General features: G+C 34.8%; 1 protein-coding gene and 1 long non-coding RNA gene across 2 annotated transcripts; both read left to right on the forward strand.

Annotated features, from left to right (window-relative positions):
- The first annotated feature begins 1,591 nt into the window (after positions 1-1,591).
- Positions 1,592-2,899, forward strand: LOC118187651 (uncharacterized protein F54H12.2-like). The gene is made up of 2 exons (XM_085811814.1): positions 1,592-2,144; positions 2,232-2,899. Exons 1-2 carry the CDS (start codon positions 1,592-1,594, stop codon positions 2,897-2,899), a joined length of 1,221 nt encoding a protein of 406 aa, XP_085667940.1.
- Positions 2,900-6,101: 3,202 nt separating this feature from the next.
- On the forward strand, positions 6,102-26,921 carry LOC146999171 (uncharacterized). Its single transcript, XR_015041628.1, has 3 exons — positions 6,102-6,267; positions 20,598-20,685; positions 26,387-26,921. It is a non-coding gene; the product is annotated as an uncharacterized LOC146999171 (long non-coding RNA).
- The last annotated feature ends 850 nt before the right edge of the window (positions 26,922-27,771 follow it).

Raw genomic sequence — 27,771 nt, forward strand, 5'->3', positions numbered from 1 at the left:
TGGTTTACCTTGTATGAAAATCATCCTTCTAACGTTTTTAAATGTATATTCGCTGTAGGAGATGTGGTACGTGTTTCCAAACTAAAGCTTACTTTCGAAAAAGGTTATGAAACCAATTGGACGGAAGAACTATTTGTGGTGACAGAGTGTGTTAAAAGACATCCAGCCGTGTATAGAATTAAAGATTTACTTGGAGACTCAGTAAAAGGAACGTTTTATGCACAAGAGTTGCAGAAAGTGAGACTGAAAGAGGAATATCGCATTGAAAAAATTTTAAAGAAACGTATACATAAAAATCAGACAGAATACTTTGTAAAATATCGCGGTTATCCCGACAAATTCAATCAATGGATTCCAGCTTCTAATTTACTCTCGATATAAAGTGTGAGAAAATACTGTATCCGAATCATTTGTGAAAATGAGTTTCTACGTAACACTTCCGAGCGATAGCTCTATGAATTATTTCCCCGAAAATAAAATTTCACATTTTATAACACGTTTACCTGTTCCCATTGAATTAAAAGGTATGTGGGAAGTTGGTTTGGTTGAATTGCTATATCCGCACACAGGGCACAATGTGAATGCAGACAATAACTTAATTGGATTTGTTTTAGAGAAAGATGGTGAAATGTTAGGTCGTAGATTACATCCAGGATGTTATGAAACAGTACCTGATATTTTAAAAGCTATTTATATTAAAGAACATCAAAACAAAATAATATTTAATTATAACCCAGTAACAAAACGAGTGAAAATCAAAGTGAAAAATAACGCTAAAGTGATTTTACATGATGGGTTAGCACAAATGTTAGGTTTTGAACCTATGGAAATTACATCTATAGATGATAGTTCCGAAACTGTTGTAGAAAGTCCTTTTGCAGCCGACCCCTGTGCACATTATCGTGTATTAATGATATATACGGATATTGTAGAACCTCAAATCGTAGGAGATGTTTTAGCTCCTCTTCTTCGAATTGTAAGAGTAACTGGTAGCGATGGAGAAGTGGTGAGTGCACTATTTGATAGGCCTCATTATTTACCTGTGAATCGGAAAATGATAGACACTTTGGAAATCGATATAAGAACGCATATGGGAGCATTTACGCCATTTGAACGAAGAAGGTCATACATGAAACTTCATTTCCGTCAAAAATACTTGTCTTAATGTATGTACCTTATCAGTGTTGTCAAAAATCTTTTGAAGATTATTATGTACAACAAACAGGACATGGATTGAATTATTATCAAGGTAATCTTTATCAGAGAGGATACGGATTAGGGGGTCTATTCAGATCCTTCTTTCGCGCTGCCGTACCTCTTATTAAATCAGGAGCCAAAGCAATTGGAAAACAAGTATGGCATAGTGGACTGAATTTGTTAAATGATGTATCACAAGGACAAGATGTAAAAGAGGCTGCTAAGCGTCGACTGAAAGAAACCGGAAATATATTAACGGATAAAGCTGCTACTAAAGTGAAGAACATGATTGGTTCTGGACGAGTCAATAAAAAGCAGAAACGTAGGAAAAAGCGTACCGTTTCTCACCGATCAAAGAAGGTGAAAGCACAGGATATTTTCTCTTAAAAAAAGTATGACTTCGTATATACATCGAGACTCTCCCGTTTGCGTCAAATCTGAATTAGATTTATTTACCATTCCTCCTACGCAAACAGCTATAGAAAAAGGACAGTTTGTGGAATATCACCCTCTCGCAAATATACAAGATGGAGGACCTATCGAATTTAATATTTCTGGCAGTGGTGAAGACTATATTGATCTAGCTGCTTCTTATATACACGTGAAAGTTAAAGTAGTTAAGGCAGACGGATCCAATCTAACAGACAAAGAACCGGTTGCCCCTGTAAATTTATTTTTACATTCTCTCTTTTCGCAAGTAGATGTAAGTTTAAATGAAAGAAACATTTCATCTGCGACAAATACCTATCCCTATAGAGCCTTCATCGAAACATTATTGAATTATGGGGAAGATGCAAAGAAAAGTTTACTCACTTGCGAAGGATTTTTCCAAGACACTTCACCTAATAAAATAGATGTCTTAGCTCAAGGTGCGGATGCTGGACTAAAAGCTCGCGGTGAACTTATAAAAAACAGTCAAAGTGTGGATTTGATAGGACAATTACATTGTGACATTTTTCAACAAAATCGACTCATGTTAAATTTAGTTGATGTGAAAATTAAAATGGTGCGTAGTAAATCTGCTTTCTGTCTAGTTTCTACTGAGAAAGATGCCGATTATAAAGTGATCTTGGATCATGCCTCTTTGTTTATCAGAAAAGTAAAAGTAAACCCTGGAGTCTCTCTCGGACATGTAAAAGCATTGGAAAAAAGTTCTGCTAAATACCCTATAGATCGAGTATTATGCAAAACATATTCAGTATCTAAGGGAAGTTGGTCTTTTATGCAAGATAATGTATTTTTAGGATTGATGCCCAAGCGAGTCATTATTACTTGTGTAGAAAATGCTGCAATGAATGGACAATATTCAATGAATCCCTTTCTGTTCGCCCATCATCATGTCAACTTTATATTGATTTATGTCGATGGACAACCCGTTCCATGTAAACCAATGGACCTTGATTTCGAATCTAATCATTATGTACGTGCTTACCACAGTTTATTTTCTGGATTTAATCGCGACAAAGATATCTATTTATCTCGAGAAGAATTTGTGAGAGAACATGTGTTATATGCTTTCGATTTAACTCCAGATATGTGTGATGGATCTCATTTTAACTTACAGCATCAAGGGAATTTGCGAGTAGAAATTAAATTTGCTAAAGCTCTCTCTGTGACTCTCTCGGTGCTAGTCTATGCAGAATTTCAAAACGTGATTGAAATAACAAAATCTCGTCATGTACTATGCGATTTTGCTAATTAAGCAATGGACAGCCTTGAAATAAACAGAGCACTCTCTCAGAATGCAAAGACACGAAAAGCATTTCTGGGAGTTTATGCAAGTGATCGACTGCCTATCGAGATCAAGAAATATCAAGTTGCTTTATAGCTAATGTAGATCGTGCATCTGAATCCGGTAGTCACTGGTTAGCCTTTTACATTTCATCCCCACTGCATTTAGAATTTTTCGATTCCTATGGACATGACCCATCCTATTTTCCTGGACCGATAGCCAAGTATGCAGAATGATTTCCACAGATGGACTTTAATTCGATGACTCTCCAAACTAATGTAACGGCAGTATGTGGTCAATATTGCATATACTATTTACATTGTAAATGTCGTGGACAATCTCTCAATGATATATTGTTATCTTTCATACCTCAACATATATCTAACGATATTAAAGTATATAATTTTGTAATCAAGAAATTTCATGTAAGATCTTTCTATCAAATAATATAATGTATGTATAAAGTTTAAATATAATGTATAAAGTTTAAATAAATACATTTAAACTTCATACATTATGTGTCTTGTCTCATTTAATATGGAATTTCCAAAGCTACAACATCCTTTCACAATGGTGATTTCGGGACCCACTGGATGTGGGAAAACCTATTTTGTACGAGAATTGTTAAAGTATAAAGAGGAAATGTTTTCAACGATTCCCGATAAAGTAGTATGGTCTTATGGAATTTACCAACCTCTGTATAATGATATACCGAATGTTACTTTTGTCGAAGGTTTACCACTTAAATATCAAGAATATTTAGGTTCCAACACATTATTCATCATAGACGATTTGATGAGCGAATGTGGGAATGATAAACGTCTGACTAACTTATTTACAAAAGAAAGTCATCATTTAAATTTATGCGTTATTTTATCACACAAAACTTTTTTCACAAGGGAAAAGAAATGCGTGAAGTAACTTTAAATGCACACTATTTGATTTTGTGTAAAAACAGAAGAGATGTCAGTCAAATCGTACATTTAGGAAAACAGCTCTTTCCGCGTCATTTAAAGTTTTTTCAAGAAGTATATGAAGATGCAACCAAGAAACCTTTTTCTTATTTATTCATTGATCTGCGCAGTGAAACTCCGGAAGAATTACGTTTACGCACCCAAATTTTACCTAACCAAGTACAGTATGTTTATCAAATGAAACATTATTAAAAAATAATAAAAACAACAGCTTTATAAAATGCATCATCATTTTATAAAATGACGCTGGTCAAGAAACAGCTAAGACAGTTACAGCTGTTAAACATTTGTCCGTTAAAGTTACGGAAACAGCTATTAAAGAAAATTAATATCAATTGCATAAAAGCTATATGCGAATGTAGTTTAAACATACTCAAAGGAAACGTTCCATTGTCAGAGCAACAAAAGAAGTCTCTCTGTAAGCATAAAACAACTTTACGAAAATTAGGAAATCGTAAGATTTCTCTTGTGAAGAAACGAAAATTAATTTTACAAAAAGGAGGTTTTCTAAACGTTTTGATTCCTGCTGCTCTCAGTGTTCTTACAGGACTAATCAATGGAGTTCACTAAGAAATATGTGTTAGTTCCAGAAGAGATGACAAAGCATACCATTTCTGATAAACAGTTAAGTGAATTGGATAAAGCCATGATGCATATTTTAAACAGTTCAGTTGACGATCGTGAGAAATTAGTGCGTTATTATGAACTTTTACAAAAGAAATTGAACTTAAAGGAATATAATTCACACTTTAAACCTCCTAAAGACGATTCACAAAATTCTTTAGACGATTCAGCTGAGATCAAGAAAGTGAAAGAGGAAGAAGCCCTCTCATCTGTGACAGACGGCGACAAACAGATGACTGTAACTGATTATTCTACTGTTATCTTAGACAGTGTACCTTTACGAATGAGAAGAAAAGCACAAAATGCATTAGCTATTTTAAAGCGACATCCTGATATTCTTAAGTGGAATGATAAAGGCGAGGTACTTTATCATAAGGAAAAAATTAAGCATTCAAATATTATAGACTTATTCAATATCCTTTTTACAACCAAAAAGAAAAAGATTAATATTCCTGCTAAAAACGAATTTTTAAAAGCCTTGACTGAAATCAACATGGGGAATGGACTATATCAAAAACGAAAATTTACAGAATCATGATGTTAATATGAAAAAAAAAAAAATAAATAAATATTGCACGTTAAATCTGTAAAACATATACGTTTTCCACGAAAATGGGAATCTTATTAAATGAATAAAATTATTATTTTTTAAAGGTTACATATAGACTCTTTCTTCTCTCTACAATCAATATTTGTTTTACATCGTTTTTAAATGTTATGAAAAACATTCATTTCACAAAGAAGTTTTTACCTTTCAATACATTTATTTTCAAAGAATAAATTTCTGTATTATACATAAAATATACTTGGAATTTTCTTTCATTAGTTAATGTCAAATTAACAGCAATATCCATTTACTGACATTTGATATACACGTTTGCTTTAAAATTAAAACTAAAATTTCAATATATTTTTTTTAAAAAACATAAGGAAAAAAATAGTCATAACATCAACCAAACACAGAAATTTAAATAGAATAGCTGTACTTATATTAATGCATTTTTATAATCTTCATAACATTTCGATTCAAAAAACCTATCACAAAATAAATGAACAATTTTTTCTGCCTTAAAGAATCTCTTATATTTTTAAAATTAATACATAAAAATATATCTTCACCAATATAATTCATCAACACTTATCGTAATACATTCTTGTCTTGTCTTGTTTGGGAAGGACAGTCTGTCCGGCGTCATATGTATGTATATTACGTTATCATGGTAAGATAGGTTAATGGAAAACTCTGATAATCACTGAAAACTTATTTGAAAGAGTTGTTATTCTTAAGTTTGACATTACATATATGCATAAGGGTAATCTTAAAAGCATCATCCACTTATCATGATAGAGTAATGGAAAATTTCTAAAACTCTGATAATCATATGCGAAAGAATGTATTATCTTAAGTTTTTGTTGCTATTCCAAGTTTGACAATACATACATAAGTGAAGGAAGATTCTTGATAAGCGTTGTAGACTTCACGTTATCATGATAAGGGTTAATGGAAGTTGAAATCGTATTCGAAAGAAAGGGTTATCCTGGTTCAGATTACACAAATCTGGAATGTTGGAGAACATTCTTTAATCCCTATAAAACGCTGTGTCAGAAATGGAAGAAGTCAGTTCGCTCGACAATCTCGAAAAGAGCAAGTCTTCCTGATTAATATTTTCTAAATTGAAAATGTCAACTTTTGAAAATGATGTTGCTGGAGATCTGATAATCAGTATGGTTCCGGAACATGTAAGTTTTTTTTTTTTTTTTTATAAAATATTTTATTTTGCAAAAATTATTTTAGGGTGTATCATTCCTTCAGAACCTCTTATGTGAGGGAAAAGTTTTAAAATGGATTATTACAGATTAAGTTTTTCAGTTTGTTAGGTATGTTTTACATGATTTACGGTGTGAATTTTTAGTATCAGTGTATATTTTGAAGTTTTATTACCTCATTCGAAGTTTAAACTTATAACGTGAACTTAGTTAACTCTGATAAATGTTTCTTGAAGAGGTATTGATATTTAATTACATGTGTATAGTTGTGATTTTTATATTACATTTTCAGTTTTATGTATTGCATATAATTTGTAAAGTTGTTGTGTTTTAAGAAAGGTAGCGGTACGGTATCAGAAAATGCAGTATGTTAAAAATAATCCTTCTCCGTTATACGCTTAAGACATGAATGAATCTTAAATTCCGAAATAACTATGTTTCTCAGTACTTAAAATGCAACGTAAATCCATGTATACATTAAATGTTAGAAAAGAAAAAATATCGGTAGTTAGTTAAATATTTTAGATACACACTTTCTTTTGAAAATATATTCTTGTTTTAGGGTAGAAGAATTCTATTTGTTATCCTTTAAGTAACGATACAATTGGCAATCTTGCTTTGTGACTTTAACCAGCTTTGCACACGTGACCCTTTTGTGAAGAGTTTCTACCTGATCATTATCAGCGATCGTTTCCGTATTTGTAAAGATTCTCACTTAACTGCTCGCTTTCAGGGTATTATTTACTTCATGTTTTTCCGTATCTTTGAGTTAAATGCGAAAGGATTTAAACCTTGAGGAAACTATGTTTAGTATATCTGTTATGTTAAGCATGTTGTATTATGTTTAAGCGCGTTATGTGAAATAGTTGGGGTAGATGAGAAATTTTTATTACACTTTGCATAACGCATATTTATATAATATGTAACATAAACCTTGAAAAGATGTATACTTATAGGGTTCCCCTTTAATTTTCCTAGGTCTGTACCATCTGTTCTAAATTCTTTACCCGCAAGGAGAGTTTAACCAGACATATGAAAACTCATACCGGAGAAAAAAGTTTTACTTGCGATAATTGTCAGAAAGCATTTGCAAGAAATGAACATTTGAAACGTGATGCTTTGACCCATATCAAGCCTTCTAAAGAACACTCTTGTAATATTTGCGACCAAACGTTTACTCAAAAGAGTGAATTGCTACAACATGTGCGCACGGCTCATTACGCTAAAAGGAAGGTCGATGCGCTCTATCGTCCCGTGAAAAAAAAATGAGGAAAGAAGGTGCTTTAAACGTATTTAGTGTACATACGTTTACACCCTCTGAGGAAAATGCGTCCGACTTTTTGTTATGTTTTGAAGAGATGCACCCCCAAATTACATCAAAATTACAAGAAGAATTAGCCGACAAATCCGCTATTAAATGGTATGTCGTGGCAAAAGTTCATTTAACACGCACAACACGGGATGGGGAATTAGATGCTATTGCCCCCCATTTCCGATCTAAATGTGCTATTGAATTAATGGAGGAATCTGTGGAAGGTCATGTGGAAGAGGGATTTCAAAAAATCCTAAAGTCCTTCGAAGCATTTACTCAGCGGGGATCGGGATGGATTCTCGATAAAATAAATCAATTAGATTTATGTGTGGCAAAATATCATCCGCTCGCCCCGAGTAGTTACATTCCCCTTCCCAAAAAGCTGGCTGATAAAAAAGCCATTTTAAATATCCAGAACATGGACTTAAAATGCTTCATATGGTGTCTACTAGCACATAAAATGAAGATTAATCAGAAAAATGCCCCTGAACGTGTCAGTCATTACATACCCTATGAAGCAGATATTAAATTAGGCAAGATCCAGTGCCCCGTTCCAGTCACGAAAATATCAGTCATTGAAAGACTGAATAATATCCGTATTAACGTCTTCGGATATGAAGATGATGAAGTGTTCCCCCTCTACGTATCCCCTCAAGAAAATGAGGACTGTATTAATTTGCTCTACATTTCTAATGAAGGAGGCAGTCATTATTGCCTCATTAGAAACTTTTCGCGGTTAATGGGAGATTTAACACGTCGTAAGGCATGCACCTTTTACTGCTATCGCTGTCTCCACAGATTTTCAGAGGAGCGAAATTTAAAAAAGCACATGACTTTCTGCAAAGAACACTCACCGCAGCATATTAAAATGCCTTCGGAGGAAGATAAATTTCTTTCATTTAGAAATCAACATTTCCAACAGCCAATTCCGTATATCATATATGCTGACTTTGAGGCTATCGTTAAAAAAGTGCATACGTCGGAACCGAGTCATGCTACCTCATACACACAACCCATTATGAAGCATGAAGCTTGCGGGTACGCTTACATCATAATAGGTCCCGATGGCAAAAGTTTAAAACCTGCTCACGTGTATCGAGGATCAGATGCCGTAGATAATTTTCTGCAAAATATCATCCGTGAAAAAGATGAACTTGCGGAAACATTAACTCACATCGTTCCATTAATTATGACACCACAACAAGAGCAGGACTTTTTAACGGCTACGATTTGCAATCTGTGTAAGAAGCCTCTTTATAAGGATCGCGATCACGATCACTTGACGGGACATTACAGAGGAGCATTACACAGTTTATGCAATCTGAAATATCGCTTGCAGAAAAAGATACCGGTGGTCTTCCATAATTTGAAGCATTATGACGCTCACCATATAATGCAGGGATTGGGAAAGATCGAAGACCATCAAATTGAAGTCATCGCTACGAATATGGAAAAATATATCACTTTTGCCCTTAGCAAGAAACACAATAAGATCAAAGTTTCTTTACAATTCATCGACAGTTTCCAGTTTTTGAATACATCTCTTGAAAAACTGGTACAAAATCTGCCTGCAGAAAAATTCAACATTTTAAAGGAAAATGTAAGAGAAGGGGATCTTTCTCTTGAAAAAGGGCATTTACCCTTACGATTACATCCAGTCCTTTGAGATGTTTGAAGAGACGGCGTTACCACCTCCTGCCGCCTTTCACAATAGTTTAACGGACGAGGAGATTTCAGCGTCAGATTATGAACATGCACAGGCAGTATGGAACAGCTTCAAGATCCGTACAATGGGGAAATATTACGACTTGTACGTGAAATCAGACGTTTTACAACTGGCAGACGTATTCGAAAATTTTAGGAAATTGTGTTTGCAATTTTATGAAATCGATTGTGCTCATGTAATGACATTACCCGGTCTGTCCTGGCAAGCGTGTTTAAAAATGATTGAGAGCCTCTAGAACTTTTAACCGATGTAGATATGCATATTTTCATTGAACAGGGGATACGAGGGGGAATTTCATTGAACAGGGGATACGAGGGTGATTACAAAGCGGTGGGCGCAGGCAAATAATCATTATATGGCAAATTACGATTCAACAAAACCAGAGAGCTATATCATGTATCTAGATGCAAATAACCTGTATGGATGGGCGATGTCGCAAGCATTACCCTATGGCGAATTTGAATGGATTTCTGCAGAAGCTGTGACCCCTGAATGGATTCTTTCCATTAGTGAAAATTCAACAGAAGGTTATATTTTAGAAGTTGATTTGGAGTATCCTCTTGAACTACACGACGCTCATAATGATTATCCTCTCGCACCTGAAAAGTTAAAAATTAATTTAGAAGATCTTTCTCCTTTCTCTCAGAACATCCTCCCCTATCAAAATTTCAGTAGCCAAATTAAATTAATCCCCAATTTGAAGCATAAACAAAATTATATTGTGTATTATAAGAACTTATAATTTTATTTAAAGGAAGGTTTGAGATTGACTGCCGTACATAGGATTTTGAAATTTAAGCAGAAGGCCTGGCTAAAACCATATATTGATTTTAATACAGAACAACGCAAGAACTCAAAATCTGCTTTTGAGAAAGATTTCTTTACTGAATAATTCCATCTATGGTAAAACTATGGAAAATATAAGAAACCATGTTAACGTGCAACTTGTGAATGAACGGAAAAAGGCAGAAAAATTGGTAGCATGTCCCAGTTTTAAACGATTCCAAATTTTCAGTGAGAATCTTGTTGCAGTAGAGAGATTGAAAAACACCTTCACTTTGAAACGACCAATCTATGTAGGTTTTGTGATTTTGGAATTAAATAAAATTCTGGTGTATAACTTCCATTACAATATTATAAAGAAGGAGTACGGAGAAAATGCGTCATTGTTATTCACTGACACAGATTCTCTCACATATGAAATTCGTACGAAGAATGTATATGAGGATATGAAACATCGCAGCGACATTTATGATACATCAGACTATCCCCCTAATCATCCTCTTTACAGTCAGAAAAACATGAAAAAAATTGGATGTATGAAAGATGAATTTTAATCTAAATTGGTTTATGAATTTGTGGGTCTGAGAGCAAAAATGTATTCCTTTTTATCGGATACGGGGGAGAAGAAGACGGCAAAGGGCGTTTCACATCACGTCGTGCGAAGTAAAATCCTGCATGAGAATTACAAGCACTGCCTTCAAAACCTGCAGTCTAGACGTGAGATTCAATATAGAATTACAAGTGAAGAACATCATATTTTTACTCTTCGCCAGAATAAATTAAGTCTCTCCCCATTCGACGATAAAAGGTATATTTTGGAGGATGGTATTCATACACTAGCGTACGGTCATTATAAAATAGAGGCTGATAAAGAAAAATAAATTAATATTTTTTTGAATGTCATCATTGGTCAATGACTTCACAGTGGAGTTGTGGGAAGGGGCTGGCACCTGGGAATTCAAAAAAAAAAAACCCCATGCCTGTGAAACTGTGAAGAGAGACCCTCAGGTGTCAGAAAGCTGAGGCTTTCGATAAAAGCCCATGTGTATGTGTGTGAAATTTTAATGAGTATTATGTTATTCTGTCCAATATTTTTAACAGTTATTTGTTTGCAGAAAAGCAGATATTTTGTTTCAGGGTTCGATCCTATATTTTGAATCTGAAGAAATAAGTGAGCCTAAATAGATTGTAATATCAATGAACATTTTTAATGACAGAGATTAACTTAAACATAGTTGCATACAGCAGAGAAAAAGGGCGAAGAAGTAAGAAAGATATACATATACATACATACGTAATAAACAGTTACGTCATCATCACCGCGCGGATAAACGCGAACGCAGTGGCGTAGCGAGCATAACTGGCGCCCGGGGCAAAATACCTTTTTGGCGCCCCCCCACAAAAAACTTTCAGTATATAATGTATAGAATATATTCGTAATAAGAAAAAAATGCAAATAATAATAAAATGCTGAATCTGCCATAAAATACTCAAAAATATATTAAGAACACTCACTACCTAACTACACAAGCCATGGATTCGGAAATGCATCTATGTCGGCGAAAAAATATCATTTCAAACAAGTAATAGTAATCCAAGTGTGACATAATTCATGAAATTGTTCATTAAATCAGAATATTGTCAAGTCGAGGTTATTTTTACTTAATCATATTTTAGGAAAATGCTAAAACTTTAGTGTATGTTTCCAAACTGCCCAGGTCTTATATGCATGCAAATAAAAATATTGTTTTTCTTTTTTTATTTTAATATAAGATAAATTTTCCCAATTTCATACACTTCAGATCAAATTAATAAAATAAATTGTTAATTCAAAGTTGAAAACAGCATTCAAAGTCTGGAGCTTAATGAAATGACAATTCTCTTTCAGTATTGTCAGTGTATGGCAGTGGCGTAGCAAGCATGACTGGCGCCCGGGGCAAAATACCTTTTCGGCGCCCCCCCCCACAATAAAAAATTTCAGCAATATAATGTATAGAATATATTCGTAATAAGAAAATAATGCAAATAATAATAAAATGCTGAATCTGCAATAAAATACTCAAAAATATATTAAAAATAGTCACTACCTAACTACACTATCCTTGGATTAGGAAAAATCAGACATACGATGATCTAGAATTAGTTCAAAAGGTGTTATAAGTGTTTTTAAAAAATACAATTCTTAAACAATTAAAAGTTTAATATACATTATAGATAAATAGATATGTGGCAACTTGCCTACTACAACTCAACTCTGCCAATCTGGTAACCCATAGCAACCAAAAACAAAATATTTATTCTATTCAATTGTTATAATTATTTAACGATCTGTCTCAAAAAATTGTACTACCATAATTGGTGACCCGTATTTATTAAGAATAGCTACCTTCAATGTTGCACGAATAAGGAGTTTATATGTCAAAATTCTGACCACCAGAACATTGTCGTCTATGAAAGTAACAAAATAACGCAAACCAGCATGGGATGGGACTCTCATAGGTCCACACAAATCTGAGTGAATTAAGTTCAGTAATTCATCACTTTGAAATTTTGATTCTTTTTGAAAAGGTTGCACAGTTTGTTTACCTCTGATACAGACTTTGCAGTCTTTTAGAGATTCAGTGTTATTAAAATTTAAATTTCTAACCATGTTATCAGACTTAAGTCTTTTCAAATCAGACTCATTTAAATGACCTAATTTAAGATGCCACTTTACAAAATCACTTACCTGTGCTATTGCAGCTGTTTCAGTGCTTGGATGTATATAATAAAGATCACCATGACGAATAGCCTGCACTAGTATAGATCCATTTGGTTCTATTATTCTAGCATGTCGTTCTGTAAAAATTACTGAACGATTATTTGCAGTAGCTTTAGATGTTGACAGCAAATTACATTTTAATTCCGGAACTCATAACACATTTTTGAGCGTACGTTTAATTGTCTTATTTCCGTTAGGTACTGTTATAAGGACAGTTCCAATTCCTGTAAGTTTAGCTGTTTTGTTAACTGCTAACTTTATGGTTGAATTCGTTCGAGGGTGAAATTCTGAAAATAACCTTCTGTCATTGCACATGTGAGATGTACAGCCACTATCTAAGCACCATGAGGAGGTCTTCTGATAAGCATTGTTTACTGCTAAACTAATCTGCTCTTCATAATTAGAAGCCATCATAGAACCTTGATTTCCCTTATTTGATTGCGCATATTTTCTATCAGCTATTTTCTTTCTGCATTCAGATGCCTTGTGCCCAATTTTCGAGCAGTAATTACACTTCAAGTTTCGAAAATTTCTTTCAGCTGGAAAATTTTTGTTTGAATTTACCTTCCATTTTTCATTTTTCTTCTGTTCTTGATTTCGTCTTTTATAATCAGTATAGTATGCATTCTGTGAATCTTGAGACGTTTTCCCTTTTCTTGCTTCCCATTCTTCTAACATTTTGATTTTCAAAGATTCGGGACTAGGTAACTGATCTCTTGATTCGATGGCGCATCTAAAATTTTCAAAATTTTCTGGAATACTATAGAGCAGAAGAATTGATAATAAATCATCAGCTATGTCAATTTCCATTTGTTTAAGCTTATCAACTATTTCGAAGAAATTATTCAAATGTTCAGACATCGTTTCGCTTTCCACCATTTTTCTAAATAAAAGCTGTTTTAATAATGTAGCCTTCTTCGCAGGTCCTTTCGATTCATATACTGATTTGAGTTTATTCCACACAGCATTTGATGTCACACAATGCTTTATATGACACAGTTCACTAGGATTAATAGCAATAATTATATCTGCGCGAGCTTTTTGATCAGCTTGGAGCCATTTCTTTTCGTCTTCGGTTCCTTCAGCAGGTTTTAGCACTTTACCGATTATATAATCCCAATGGTCGTTTTTAATCAATACTGCTTCTATTTGTAATTTCCAACTGTCAAAATTATCTTTTCCGAGCTTTTCTATAGTAGTCAAATGCGACATAATGTAATACAGTCTCTCACAGCCAAAAGAAACAAGATTGAGCGCTATAAAAATAGGCTTAACTGAACGCTGATCAGTTCTTACCGTTGATTAGAAGTAACAGTTCTTGCACTGAATTAGGCTTAAGAGTTCAATGCTCGAAAACTTCAAAATGTTCATTTTAAACTAAGTATTTTGCTAGTTAGGCACAGTTGAAACGTTCCTGGGCCATAACCATTGAAGAAATAAGTGAGCCTAAATAGATTGTAATATCAATGAACATTTTTAATGACAGAGATTAACTTAAACATAGTTGCATACAGCAGAGAAAAAGGGCGAAGAAGTAAGAAAGATATACATATACATACATACGTAATAAACAGTTACGTCATCATCACCGCGCGGATAAACGCGAACGGCGCATGCGTCAGGAGAAGCTCTCTTAAGCTAAACGTCGTATTATAATTTATGATACAACAGAATCATAGAACACTTAATAAAAGAAACTTCTAAATAAATTATTTTCTTTTTTCGTCCCTAGAGGACGCCATGACCCCGTTGCCAATTAAAAAAAACTAACTTTAAATGAAAAGCAGGAGGTCTACAACTCAATCAGCAATCTACCAACACCTCAACTCCACTCGTGACCACGCCTCCTAGTGTGATGACGTTGCCTTTGGCCCCGCCTTCTGTGTGACGTCATTGACCACGCCCACACCTCACACCCCGTGTGGCAGAACCTCCACTTTTTATCTGCTAACGTGTATACTGAGGAGCACTTGTTTTCTAGGAATCAGGCACAGGAACTGACGTAGTAGCAGATGTTGATATAGACCCAATAGATGAAGGTGCCTTCGAAGGAGGTGGAACTGATGTACCAGTCTCGACAGTTTGTGGTGCTAAGATAAAGGCTGGTTTGAGACGATCAAGGCTCACCACTGTCTCTTTGTCGCCGATTAGTATCCGATAGTTCTTGGATGTACGACTTAGAACTAGGTGTGGGACTGTATAGGTAGGCTCCAAGGACTTTTTTAATGCATCACACCGTAAGAACACATGTGAGGATGTAGCGAGTTCTTTAGGCACAAACACAGGTCTTGAAGAGTGTATGCTTGTGGGCTTAGGGTATAAAGCAGCCATGGTTTCACGCAATTGTTTGAGGAATGCATGGGGCTGGACATTGGGTGAGTTTTTTCGGGATTAAAATCTCCCGGTAAACGTAAATTGGTACCATAAACCATTTCAGCACTTGAAGAACCCAGGTCCTCTTTGATAGCCGTTCTGAGTCCTAACAACACAGTAGGAAGGACATCAACCCAGTGAATAGCAGTATGTCATCTAATGGCCTGTTTAAGAGAGCGATGGAACCTCTCGACGAGTCCATTGGAATTCGGGTGGTACGGTGATGTACGGACTTTTTTAGTTCCCAAGAATTTTGTTAATGCAGTAAATAATTGAGATTCGAACTGCTGTCCTTGGTCCGTGGTAACGTACTCGGGTACCCCAAACAGTGAAATCCATACAGAAAAAAAGGTTTTTGCCACAGTGTCGACTGACATATCTACAATAAAGATAGCCTCTGGCCAACGTGTGTATCTGTCGACACACATAAGAAGATATGTATAACCTAGTGATGGGGGTAAGGCTCCAACCAAATCGATATGTACGTGGCTAAAGCAAGCAGATGGTAACTCAAAGCGTTGACATGGAGTTCGAGTGTGCCTGTGAATTTTTTATTTGACAGTCTGTACATGACCTCGCCCATGCAGCGATGTCCTTCTGCATACCAGGCCATACAAAATGCTGTTGAATTAACGTGAGAGAAGCACGGATGCCAGGATGGGATAAATTATGGAGGCCGCTAAAAATACCATGCCGGAATTTCAGTGAAATGTATGGCCGCACCACATTACCTTGCACATCGCAGTACAGTGAAAGATCTGGTTCTAACTGCATAGGTACTAAATTAATTCCATGAGAAGACTTGGCAGACAAAAGATGTTGCAATTCTGGGTCCTGTTTCTGGCATTCAGCAATGGCGGAGAAATCTGTTGTTGATGACAACTGAACCTCTTCAATTCTGGACAGAGCAGCAGCAACTGTATTTTGAGGGCCTTCTACATGCCTAAAATCGGTTGTAAACTGCGCTATGTAATCAAGATGACGCATTTGCCTGGGAGAAGCCTTGTCAGGCTTTTGTCGAAAAGCGAAAATTAGCGGCTTGTGGTCGGTATATATAGAAAACACACGACCTTCTACCATATGACGAAAATGTTTAACAGCCTCATACGCACTAAGAAGTTCGCGGTCGTACGTGCTGTATTTTGATTGCGCTGCAGAAATTTTTTTCGAGAAGAAAGCCAGAGGCTTCCATGCTCCGTCTACCAATTGCTGAAAAACCGCGTCCATGGCCGTATTAGACGCGTCAACCATTAATGCTAAAGGGTGCTTAGAAAGATAGCTAAGAGCTGTTGCCGACGCTAAGTCATTCTTACATTGTACGGGCATCATCAGACATCAGTACTGTACGGGCATCATCAGACCAAATAATTGGCCGCGTATCTTTCTTTTTACTCCCAACCAAATATGTGAGCAAAGGTGCCTGCTTTTCAGCGGCATGAGGAAGAAAGCGACGATAAAAATTTAACATGGCCAGAAAACGACGCAGCTCCTGAACAGTTTTTGGCTCTGGGAAATTTTGAATTGCATTGACTCTGTCACTAAGTGGGTGAACGCCCTCCGAAGAAACTTCGTGGCCAAGAAATGACACTTTAGATTTCCCGAAAACACATTTTGATGGATTAATGACTACACCATAAGACTGAAATCGGCCAAGGACTATGCAAAGGTGTTCAAGGTGCTGGGTTTCAGTTGTCGAGGCTACCAGAATGTCATCGAAATATGGGACACAAAAATCTAAATCTCGAAGGACTTCATTAATGAAGCGCTGAAACGTTTGCGCAGCGTTACATAACCCGAAAGTCATGACAGGAAATTCGAATAATCCAAAAGGTGTTATTACAGCAGTTTTTGGTACATCAGGTGGATTGACAGGGATCTGATGGTAAGCACGAGTCAAATCTAACGTAGAAAAAATATTTTTGCCTTCCAAGACTTGCATGCAGTCCTGAATATGAGGAACCGGATATCTATCAGGCAAAGTAACTGAATTAAGACGTCGATAATCCCCACAAGGACGACAGTCGCCGTTTTTCTTAGGGACCATGTGGAGTAGACTGGCCCATGAACTTTTAGATGGCCGACAGATTCCTTGCTCAAGCATGCATTTAAATTCTTCTTTTGCAGCCTTTAATTTCTCTGGAGGCAACCGCCGTGCTTTGGCAAAGATTGGTGGTCCAGTAGTCTCTATGACGTGTACAATACCGTGGTCAGCAATCGGTTTGCCAGTTACTGAGCGGATGACGTTAGGGTATTGCTCTAGTTTGTGGAAGGAGAATTACCGGAAATTAATTTAATTCCAAAATTAGTGGCATTTCCAATGCTGCCTACCGCGGACAATTGTGTGGTGGAGTCGAGTAAGCGTCGATTTTTAATGTCGACCAACAGAGAAAATTTTTGCAGAAAGTCTGCACCTATTATTGGGTGCGAAACCGCAGCGATGACAAATGGCCATTGAAATTTGCGACGCAATCCTAGATCCAAAGACATTAATATTTCTCCATATGTTGCAATTTTTGACCCGTTAGCTGCAAATAAATTAAATTTTCAGGCGGCCATTTAGATTCTGCAAAAATGGTAGGTAGAACCGAAATGTCAGCACCTGTATCAACAAGAAAACGTCTGCCTGATGGTTTGTCTGTTACGAACAATCGACTAATGCACGGGCCGTTGACACTCATGGCTTCGAGTGACGGCCCCTTTAGTTTAAAGAGGTCTTCTGAAATTTGCATGGAGGTGTACACTTGCGCGCTTTATCACCGAATCGGCTGTGATAAAAACAAACATCTGATTGAGTACCAGAATGAGCGCGTTGGTATTCCCTATTATTTCGGTTCCGGGACTTTGATCTACCGCGCGGACGATACTGAGATTGTGTCTGTAAGGCTGCGACCTGCAATGATAATTCCTGGATTTGTTGTTGAAGAGATGAAATATCAACACTGGGATCTTGAACTTGACTGATTGCTTGTGGTTGGAGAACATCATGAATTTTGTCTGCCTTTAGGCCAGTTGGGGTAGGTTCTCGTTACTGGAGGCAAGAATAACTTGGATATTGTTCGGGAGACGATTGAGCCACAATGATTGTAAAACATTGGACTTAAAATGGTCACCCGCAAGCTCCTGCATTTTTGACAATAACTGGGATGGGCGCATATCACGAAGTTGCAAATCTTGTAATAACTGCTTTACTTTGGTGTTTTCAGACTCCTCATAAACTGAAATTAATTTATTTTTCAATTCCTCGTATTTATTATCCGTGGGGTGTTTCAGAACAATCTCGCGTACTGACTGAAGAACCTCAGTGTCGAGGGCGGAAATTGCAGTATAAAATTTCGTGTCGTCGCGTGTTATACCCCCGAGCTTGAATTGTGCATCTAATTGAAAAAAACCAAAGGTTGGGGTCACTACGGCAAAATGGGGCAGGTTTCACAGCAACGCGAGCCATTTGTTTGTCATCAGTGGCTAGAGGATCGCTAGTAGCCATAATAAATATGAATAAATACAGATAACAAAAAAAGAGTTCAAGAATATTGTTGCAGTACACGTGAAGAAACACAAAATAATTAATGTTAGGACCTGGGTTCAAATGATTATAGGAAAAAACTCACCCGCTTGACGAATACATACGAATCCATGTGCGGAATAAAAGGTAGAAAATATCACCTTGATGTACAGAAGTTATCCACTCGCTTGATGTTGGAACACTATCACTAATGGAAGATGAAGGTAATCCGCATGTCTGAAAGATGATCACAAATATAAACAGGTAATCCACGTGGCTGTAATATGATCGCACATTATCACAAGGTCTTGTTTAAGCACAAAATTCCTGCTGTACTATAAATTTCGACGATTCATTTGGCTTAAGCCTCACCGTCCTGAAGTCACCATTTGTTGCACGTGGTTGCGGCTGTGTGCAACAACAAACTATGCGTATTGGAATTTGCCAGTGCTTTTAATGATGAGTTCATAACATGCCATAAGAGCCAATTTTTGATAGCAAAATCATTTAATCACATCACAATATTAAAACTTAATTGCTACAGTCGACAGACAATCACATTGGAGGAAAGCGAGCGACCAACCGCGACAGACTGTGTGTCGCCGAAATCACCTTCGGTTACAGTTAGTGATAACGGCGCGCGGTTGGCGATTACAACACATGTTTACAGAGTCGCCACAGTAACCTTATAAAATCTCTGATAAATCATTTGTTGTGTAAATTTTTAAATCTAAATCCCTTACACTAAATTATTTCTGTCTTTTAAATTACATCCCATTATTTATTTCAATTTAATTTATTAATGTGTTTGTATTAATATTTCAAACTTCTTTGAAATACTTTATGTGTCCTGAAAATGCCAAGTATTTTCATAAAAAAATAAACAGGCGTACAAAATTGTTAATAACCAGTATTATATGATTGATTATTCATTTAATAGTTGATTTAATCGTTTTTAACTTATTTCATGCCTAAATTTTCTACACAGAAATCCTCTGTTTAATTTTTATTCTTTTTCAGACAATTTTCACAGAGGAATGAATTAAAGTTTTGATTGTGCAAAACACATCTTTGAAGCTAAACGTATTCTAAGAAGTACAAAAAATGTAAACAAGATTTAAACTATTCCAACCGTTCAGGAAAACGATAAATATTGTGAACATAAAAATCTGTCCTTTTTTATATATACATGGCTTCGAGTGACGGCCCCTTCAATTTAAAGAGGTCTTTAATAAAAGGAAATGTGTTTCTTCTTTTAATATATATAAGAAAAGGAACCCATTTTGCTTTCTAAACTTTTGAAAGTCGCCAACGCTTAAAAATTGCTAAACTGCTCCAAGGTAGTAACCCGCCTTTTTTTAAGAAAAGATTCACTACAGGCACTTCGCGTACGCAGAATCCGTTCTTTTCGGTCAGCGCTAAATCCCCAAACGCGCAGGGAGGTCACGTGACATCCGAACTACGTGTGAGATGATGTCATATCAAAGATACGCCTCTTACGCTCAGTAAATTTCTGCGCATAAATTGAAACATGCTTGTGCAATATGAATTTCAGAAGCAGGGGAAATTTTTCTGAAAATACTACAGATGCTAACTAAATACATACCAAATTTTAACATGTATAGCTTTCCAATATACTCTTGTGTTTATTTTAAATCACTGAGAAACTTATGAGATTTCTGTTAATATTTCCAATACATTTCATCTAATAATTAATGTTTTGTGCTTTAATTTCATCATTGTATTAGAAAAAAATTAATATTTGTTTCTCTATATATTAATTAAATGAATAATTAATTAATTTAAAATTACGAACATTTTGTAATAAATGTGACAACTTTATCAGGTTCAATGTTCCTTCTCACCTTCTTCGGGAACATACAAGGACCTGACTCGGAACAGAGAGCTTACTAAAGCTATGTTCACTAATTGTGGTAAGTAGACAGGATACACATGAAGGGTATACAAAACCCTTTATTTTTCTCTATATACAATAACTTCCGTACTTCGGAATACACTGACCCGCTACTTGGGGTCTAACGTAAAAGTATAAAAATAAAACCAAACTCTAATTTAACTTTAAACTAATAAACGTGGAAGATTGGCCTTATATTAACAGGAAGCGTATGTAGTACAGAGAACTGTGAACACTACAATACGTTTTAAAATTTATCAAGAGGATTAAAACCTCTGGCCTGGAAGGCAAACAGCAACTGCGTAACTTCTAAGGTAAGCGGCCTGCTTTGACTCAACTGCTTCCTCTCTCTCGTTTGGCAAAAAGCCACAACTTAAATACTTGGCGTTCGCCAGACAAACTTTGCATAAAAACCTTAACGCTTATAATTCTAGCCGGAAGTAGAAAATAAGAAGTGATAGTAAAGATTTAAAATAAAATAAACGTTAGTAAAACTTAAGATCCTTACATACTTCCCGCCAGAGTTAATTAGTTTGAAACTGAGGTCTAAAACGACCTTGTTGAAAACTTTTAGCTCTAGAATCTAAAGCGAGGCCAATCTTTTACAAATATTTTTCGCTAGAAACTAGAAATTTAAAAGAAAGGAATTTTTTTTTTTACGATAGCAGCTCCCAGGATACACACTTTTTTTTTCATCTGTACTGCATCTAAACAGGAGCTTTTATTCAATTCTGGTTCCTTCCAGAGATCTGGAAGGAAAACTAGTTTAATGAAATGTTACACAATGAAATGGCAAGTAACATATATAATTATACTTCTCTTAACATTCTTATTTCATTCATGACTATTTTAATTATCTCTCCCCGTGCTCTCTGACATGTGTTGTAAAAGAACACCAAACACGAATGTGTTTCTGTCTACGTGTTCCACACTTCCTCCTACAATCAAAACACTAACGTGTTAAAATTCAACATAAAAAGACCTCTTAACACACCCTAATTTCAACTCTAAACCCTGAGGTACTATTCTGAAAGTGGCTAACTCTAAACTGTAGCGTCAGAGAGCCTAACTACATCATTCAATCTTTAACACATATTCGCCATGCTTTAGTCTTTTTACAGTCACACGAATAAAAAAAAATTAACATTCACTTTTACTATATCACGGTATTTCTTAACATTTAAAATAACAGTTCACATTGTATATAAGAACATATTAACATGCCGTTAATTTTATACATTTGAAAACATACATTAGTAGTACATTGTTAACTTCTATTCTTTTCAAAGCAAATGCCAATTCTTTCTACATTGAAATACTACATTTCAAAAAGTCTTTCAGACTAAACTTCTTTCTTGCTAGAATGTTTTAAATAAAATTTATACAATAACTTTTTACAATATTTAAGTCTTTACACAACGCTATTATACATCAACCTTAGTTTTACGCGCGAGTAATTGAAAAACATAATATCAAAATCGGTAACAACTGATTTCTCGCCCTTTTGGCGATAAAGGTAGACCTCGCATGAAGTAAAACTTCTTGAAATCTGCCACTTGCAGTAAGAATGAAATAAGAAGAATGATAGTAATAAGTATCAATAAAATGTAAGAATGAAAAGATTAGTATGTAATAATAATAAGAATGAAAGTAATAATTAAGTAAGTATGAATGAAATATTGTAATAGAATAAGAATAATAATGAAATAAGTAAGTATGAAATATGAATAAAGAATAAAAGTAACTAATGAAATAATGAATAATGAAAGATTAACTTAAGTTTGCAAAGTAACATAAAATTTTACTTATCTTTGTGATATTCGGACATCCTTTTCTGGGCCCAGTCTTTAAAGGTATTGCAGATAGTAGTTTGATTTATCCTCCTTCTTGTACGGGCTCGCCCTTCAGTACTTTCCTCTGGAAGCTTCCTTTTTTCACCAGTTCGGCCACCCTTGAATACCTTCTTTTTCTCCTCTGCTTGTGGTCTTGGCCGTTTGATGGCAGCTGGTCTTGGGGGAACCGGGAAACTTCTTTCGTGTGCCTGCTTGGACCTCGTTGCTGGCCGTTCAAATTTTCCTTGTAACCTTTCCTCCGCCGCTGATGGCCCTTCCGCAGTTCGGCGACATTTACTGCGGAGAGTCCTGTCGGATGAGTAGATCTTCCGTTTTAGAGCCGGGTTATAGTTGCCGTCATTTCTCCTGGTTCTCTCCACATACGTCGTCCTTCTCCCTTCTTCATTCTGGGGTAAGGCTCCTCTAAACCAGGCTGAATCACTAACTTTTCTCTCTTGGCGAGGGAGGGACCGCGCTACCAATTTTGGCGCGTTTATCGCACACGCTGGCTGAATGTCTGCTGTTTTTTTAAAGATTTATTTTATAGACGCGCGGCATTCAGCGCACATAAACTTTTCGGATAATTTATTAATTCTCGAATAGTATATAGACGTTTTCACTTAAATAAAAATTTCGCGTATATTTTGTAAACATATTCAAAATAACTTATTCTTTAGATGTTTCAGTTTTGTTAGCAGACTAAAATAAATAAGATATGAATAAAAACTTTCAATAGTGTCAAATGGGGAAATAGTTAAAGCGTAGAGTGTGCAAATAAATTTATCTTAATGACATTTTAACAAAAATTTCCATAAAAACACTAAATTCATACTAAAAAAATAACTTAAGAATATGTTGTCATTTTAGTCTGAGGTATATGGAAATAATTGTGCAAGACTCTGAAGAAACACTTTCTTTTAAATGTGTGAAATATTTCATAACATATATGGAAGAAGAAAGTACAGCATTCTGTGTTTTGGATGATTTTCACCAAATGTAATATAAATACGAACTAGAAACCGTAATAAAAAGTCCTTCCTCTCCAATCAGATCACCTTTGTGTTGCATTGTATTTGTAATACTTCTAAAAATCCAATTTTTACCTAAATTAAAAAACAGTTATTCCATAAAAGATAATAAATTTGAACGTATATAGAATGAATTTTGTAATTTGAGTTATGTTACAAAATAATTCCTAGTTTATATATTTTATACTAATAATTTAGATAAAACCTGTCCAATTTAAGAATGTGTGTTAACCACATTCTTAAATTGTAAAAGGACGACTTAACCCCACGTAATTCATTTCAAAGCATAAAATAACTTATTTTCTAATATTCAAAATTTCTAATAGTCATAAAATAGCTTATTTCTATCTTTCATAAGCTTATTTTCTATTTTACACAGCAACAGCATTTTCATGCAGTCAAGGTTTTTTAATTGCTAGTTATTATACATAATACTTAATTTTTAACACATTCTTATTAGAAAGCATAACTAAGAAACTTCTTTTTAAAGCACCACAGTGATTGCAATGAATGTCGTTAAATTTACAAAAGTATTGAAGATATATTGAACAGCATTATAACAAGAAACTACTGTACAAAATATGTAAATTTAGCATAATTTCTTTTTTAGTATTTGCATAGTTTCCTCCAAATGAACCTTAATGGGAAGTTATCTTGCAAAAATTTAAAAGTATTAAAATGGCCTCTATTTAAGATGTAACTGCATTTATAATTATTTTGTAATTGTGAATAGATTATATTATTGCAATTAGATTATGCACTTACAACATAATTGCATAAAGTAATGAAATTAAGAGTTCACAGATACAATGTAATATAATTACAATGCAATTATCTAAATTGTAATTATAATCACTTATTTAATACCACAATATTATTATAATCACAATGTAATTTAAATTGGGTACTATATTTGTATACCCTCCACTCAAATGGAGGTACTGATAAGCCTGGAAGTTATTATCAACAAAAAGCCTGTTCAGGACAGTTTGATGACAATTTCCACCGGGCGAAAAGTACATTCTTAAGCCCAGGCAAATCATGACAATAAAAATCATTTAGTCTCATGATTCACTATATTTCAAACCCTAAATTTGAATTCTGCACCAAATTATTTACCTATATTTTAACATACTTTATGAATTATTAGAAGCGATATGGCAAATATCTTCTAAAAATAACTGTAAAATATTTGTATCCATTAATTGATTCAGATACACACTTTTATTATTTAAGTATATCAAAATAACAGTTTCATGTTCCTGAAATACAAAAATTATGAAAAAAGTTAAAAGTAATATTCTTAGAATATTACTTTTAACTTTTTTCATAATAATTGTGCAAGACTCTGAAGAAACACTTTCTTTTAAATGTGTGAAATATTTCATAACATATATGGAAGAAGAAAGTACAGCATTCTGTGTTTTGGATGATTTTCACCAAAATGATATTAGTCACCAGCTGCAAAATAGTTAATTTTTTGCCCTAAATACAAGTTTATTACACAGTAGTCAAATGTGTAACTTAATAACATGTTATATAAAAAATTAATGATAATAAGTTTATCAGAAATGAATTAATTCTGCAAACAAACTTTCTGCATTTGAAAATTTTCTACACCTGACGGGAGAAAGAGATCTAGTAAAATTAGATTTATTATAACTTCAGTTGGACCAAATACCTTCTCTCTATATATATGCATCACTAAAGAAATAAATAAAATTATCATGCTTAAAAAACAGATGTACCATACCAGTTTTTTCCCCCTTGTTACCCTTTACATTGAGAAATAACAAACAGTACAATGCTGAAAAATACTATCCTTGAAATTTTGTTTAAATGAAGAAACACACACCATCTTTTTATTTAAGCATTACACTTCAAAAACAGATACACATACCAATTTATTTTCACTAGCCTTTATACTGATAACATGCCATATAAAAATGAAAAGAATTATCCTTGAAATTTAGATAAAATGAAGTAACACAATGGGAAAATTTATGCACATGGACAACTTTTCTCTATTGCATGTTGTCTGACATGATCCACAAGTGCCTAAAAATGTATCCAAAGAAACACATTTCAATATTAACAAAAAATTGTTTACAGATTAAAATTCATTTATTTCATACCAGTATTATAAAGATCATGCATGAAACAAATCTGCTTTCCCATACTTTTAAGTAAAACTTAACTGAAATTTTATACTGGAAAATATGCTATATTTCTATATATTAGAAACAAGAAAATAATACCATAATAATATACTCATAGCCTAGCAGAAAGTAACATATATAACATCAAACACAGAAATTTATATACTCGTAGCCTAGGAAAAAGTAATACATATTACATAAAACACATAAATTATTTAATATAAAACATACATACCTCCTAAAATTATTTTACTTTTTGTTTCTTATTGGCCGATGCTGATGAATATGAAACGTTATGGGCTCTTTTGTTGATAAGATGCTGTGTAAGGCCTTTGCATCTAGTAATAAAAAAATTATCAATAATTACTTTCTTAAGATTACAGCATTCTGGCATGGCCACATGCGTACATTTATCAATTATTCTTTCGTGATGGCTGATTGTAAACGAAGGAGTACATCTTTACATTTTTGAAATTCTCGTTCAGCTTCCCTACATATTCGATACATTCCTGAAGAGATGACCTTCAGTCCACCTTTATTGCTGTGTTTTGTAAGAATTGTGCGATGCTCGGGTATGTCAGGTTCCAGCATGTCCTCTGAAATTGTCATAGCTGTTTTACAATTTTCACATATGCTTTTTTTTTTCAACAACTTATTATATATGGCTCCTGCGATGTAATGTATATCATTTTCTTCCACAGCTGGGGGCAAGCGACGTTTCACTGCCACTGCAGAAGAGGTAGATGGCACTACAGAATTAAAGATAGGATGCAAGACCTCCTTTCTGATAGCAACCTCTAATTCAGAAGCATCAAAGAGGCTGTGGTCACTTTCAGAACAATAATTTGGATTATTGATATCCGAAATGAACTGTGATAGGCACACTAATTTCAGTGCTCTCTTGGCTTGCAAAGCAGTAGGCTTTGCACCCGACTTTCGTCTAATCTGTGAAAAGGCATTTTCCAGCGCATCTTGTGTCAACCTGCCTGGTAAGAAAAATGTAAACCCCTCGGAAAATAATTCTTTTGAGAGTTTCACAACACTCAATGTGCTCATAATAATGCCAGTTTGAAATGGCTTCCATGCTTTTCCAAACTGAACAGTTTCAGTCACATGAATGAATTTCAATAAAATATTAAATTTCTCATCTTGATTTTTGATAGTGATGCCTTTTTTTGGATGCCTTGCAGTCATAATTGTAAACCATTCTGCTACAAGTCTCAGCCATCATGCAGAAGTTAATGCTTCTTTTGCAACTTGGTGTAAAATAACTGCTTTTTCAATAGCAGCAGCTGTTTTTACAGAAAACAATTGTACAGCAGATGCCACATTCATCGAGGAAAAGTGTGTTGGGAAGAGATGAACTCTGTTCAAGTGATGTAGAGATCTCAGGACAGCATCTGATTCTATCTCACTTGACCAGAGTCGTTTCACATACACTGAAGATACTATCCTCGATGGCAAGGCATGCTGCTGGCGAAATTCCTCTGGTAATATCATAATACTTGAAAGAAATGCATTTCTCATGTTTTTAATGAGATGTGGTACATCTGCAATACTGTGAATGAAAACATCAGGTCCTCCAATATTGTAATTTGTCTTCCTATCTGTCCTAGAGACAGATACATCCAATGACGACCACATTGCTCTGTTATTGCTTCCCATATCTGAAACAGAGGCTCTTACAGTTAAACCTATTTCTGTAGCTGCTACTACAGTTCTATGAATTAGATCTTTCATGTCAGAACCTGATGTTGAAGGCCCTGGTAATTCATTGGCAACAATCTGTTTCCATGATGTTTTAAGGCCTCTAAGCATTACAATAGTGTAATGCTTAGCAACTGCAGGTTTTCCTAACGTAACATTTCCAATGAATGACTTAGACGATGTATCAAAATCTTGATATGAAGCTATTTCCATTTCGTCAACTAAAAGGCAGCAGTTCCTATCAAGAGCATCCAATGAATGAACTTTTGTCTTGAGGAAAAAAAACAAATTTTCTAAAATGCCGAAATTTATTTTTATTTCCCTAATCCTCCTGTTCAAGGTACTGTACGATGGTGCTGGATATCCAGTACTTCTGAGG

The sequence above is a fragment of the Stegodyphus dumicola genome, chromosome 1 (assembly GCF_044657685.1).
Source record: "Stegodyphus dumicola isolate Sdum_Otavi_A_Nest chromosome 1, ASM4465768v1".
NCBI lineage: Eukaryota > Metazoa > Arthropoda > Arachnida > Araneae > Eresidae > Stegodyphus > Stegodyphus dumicola.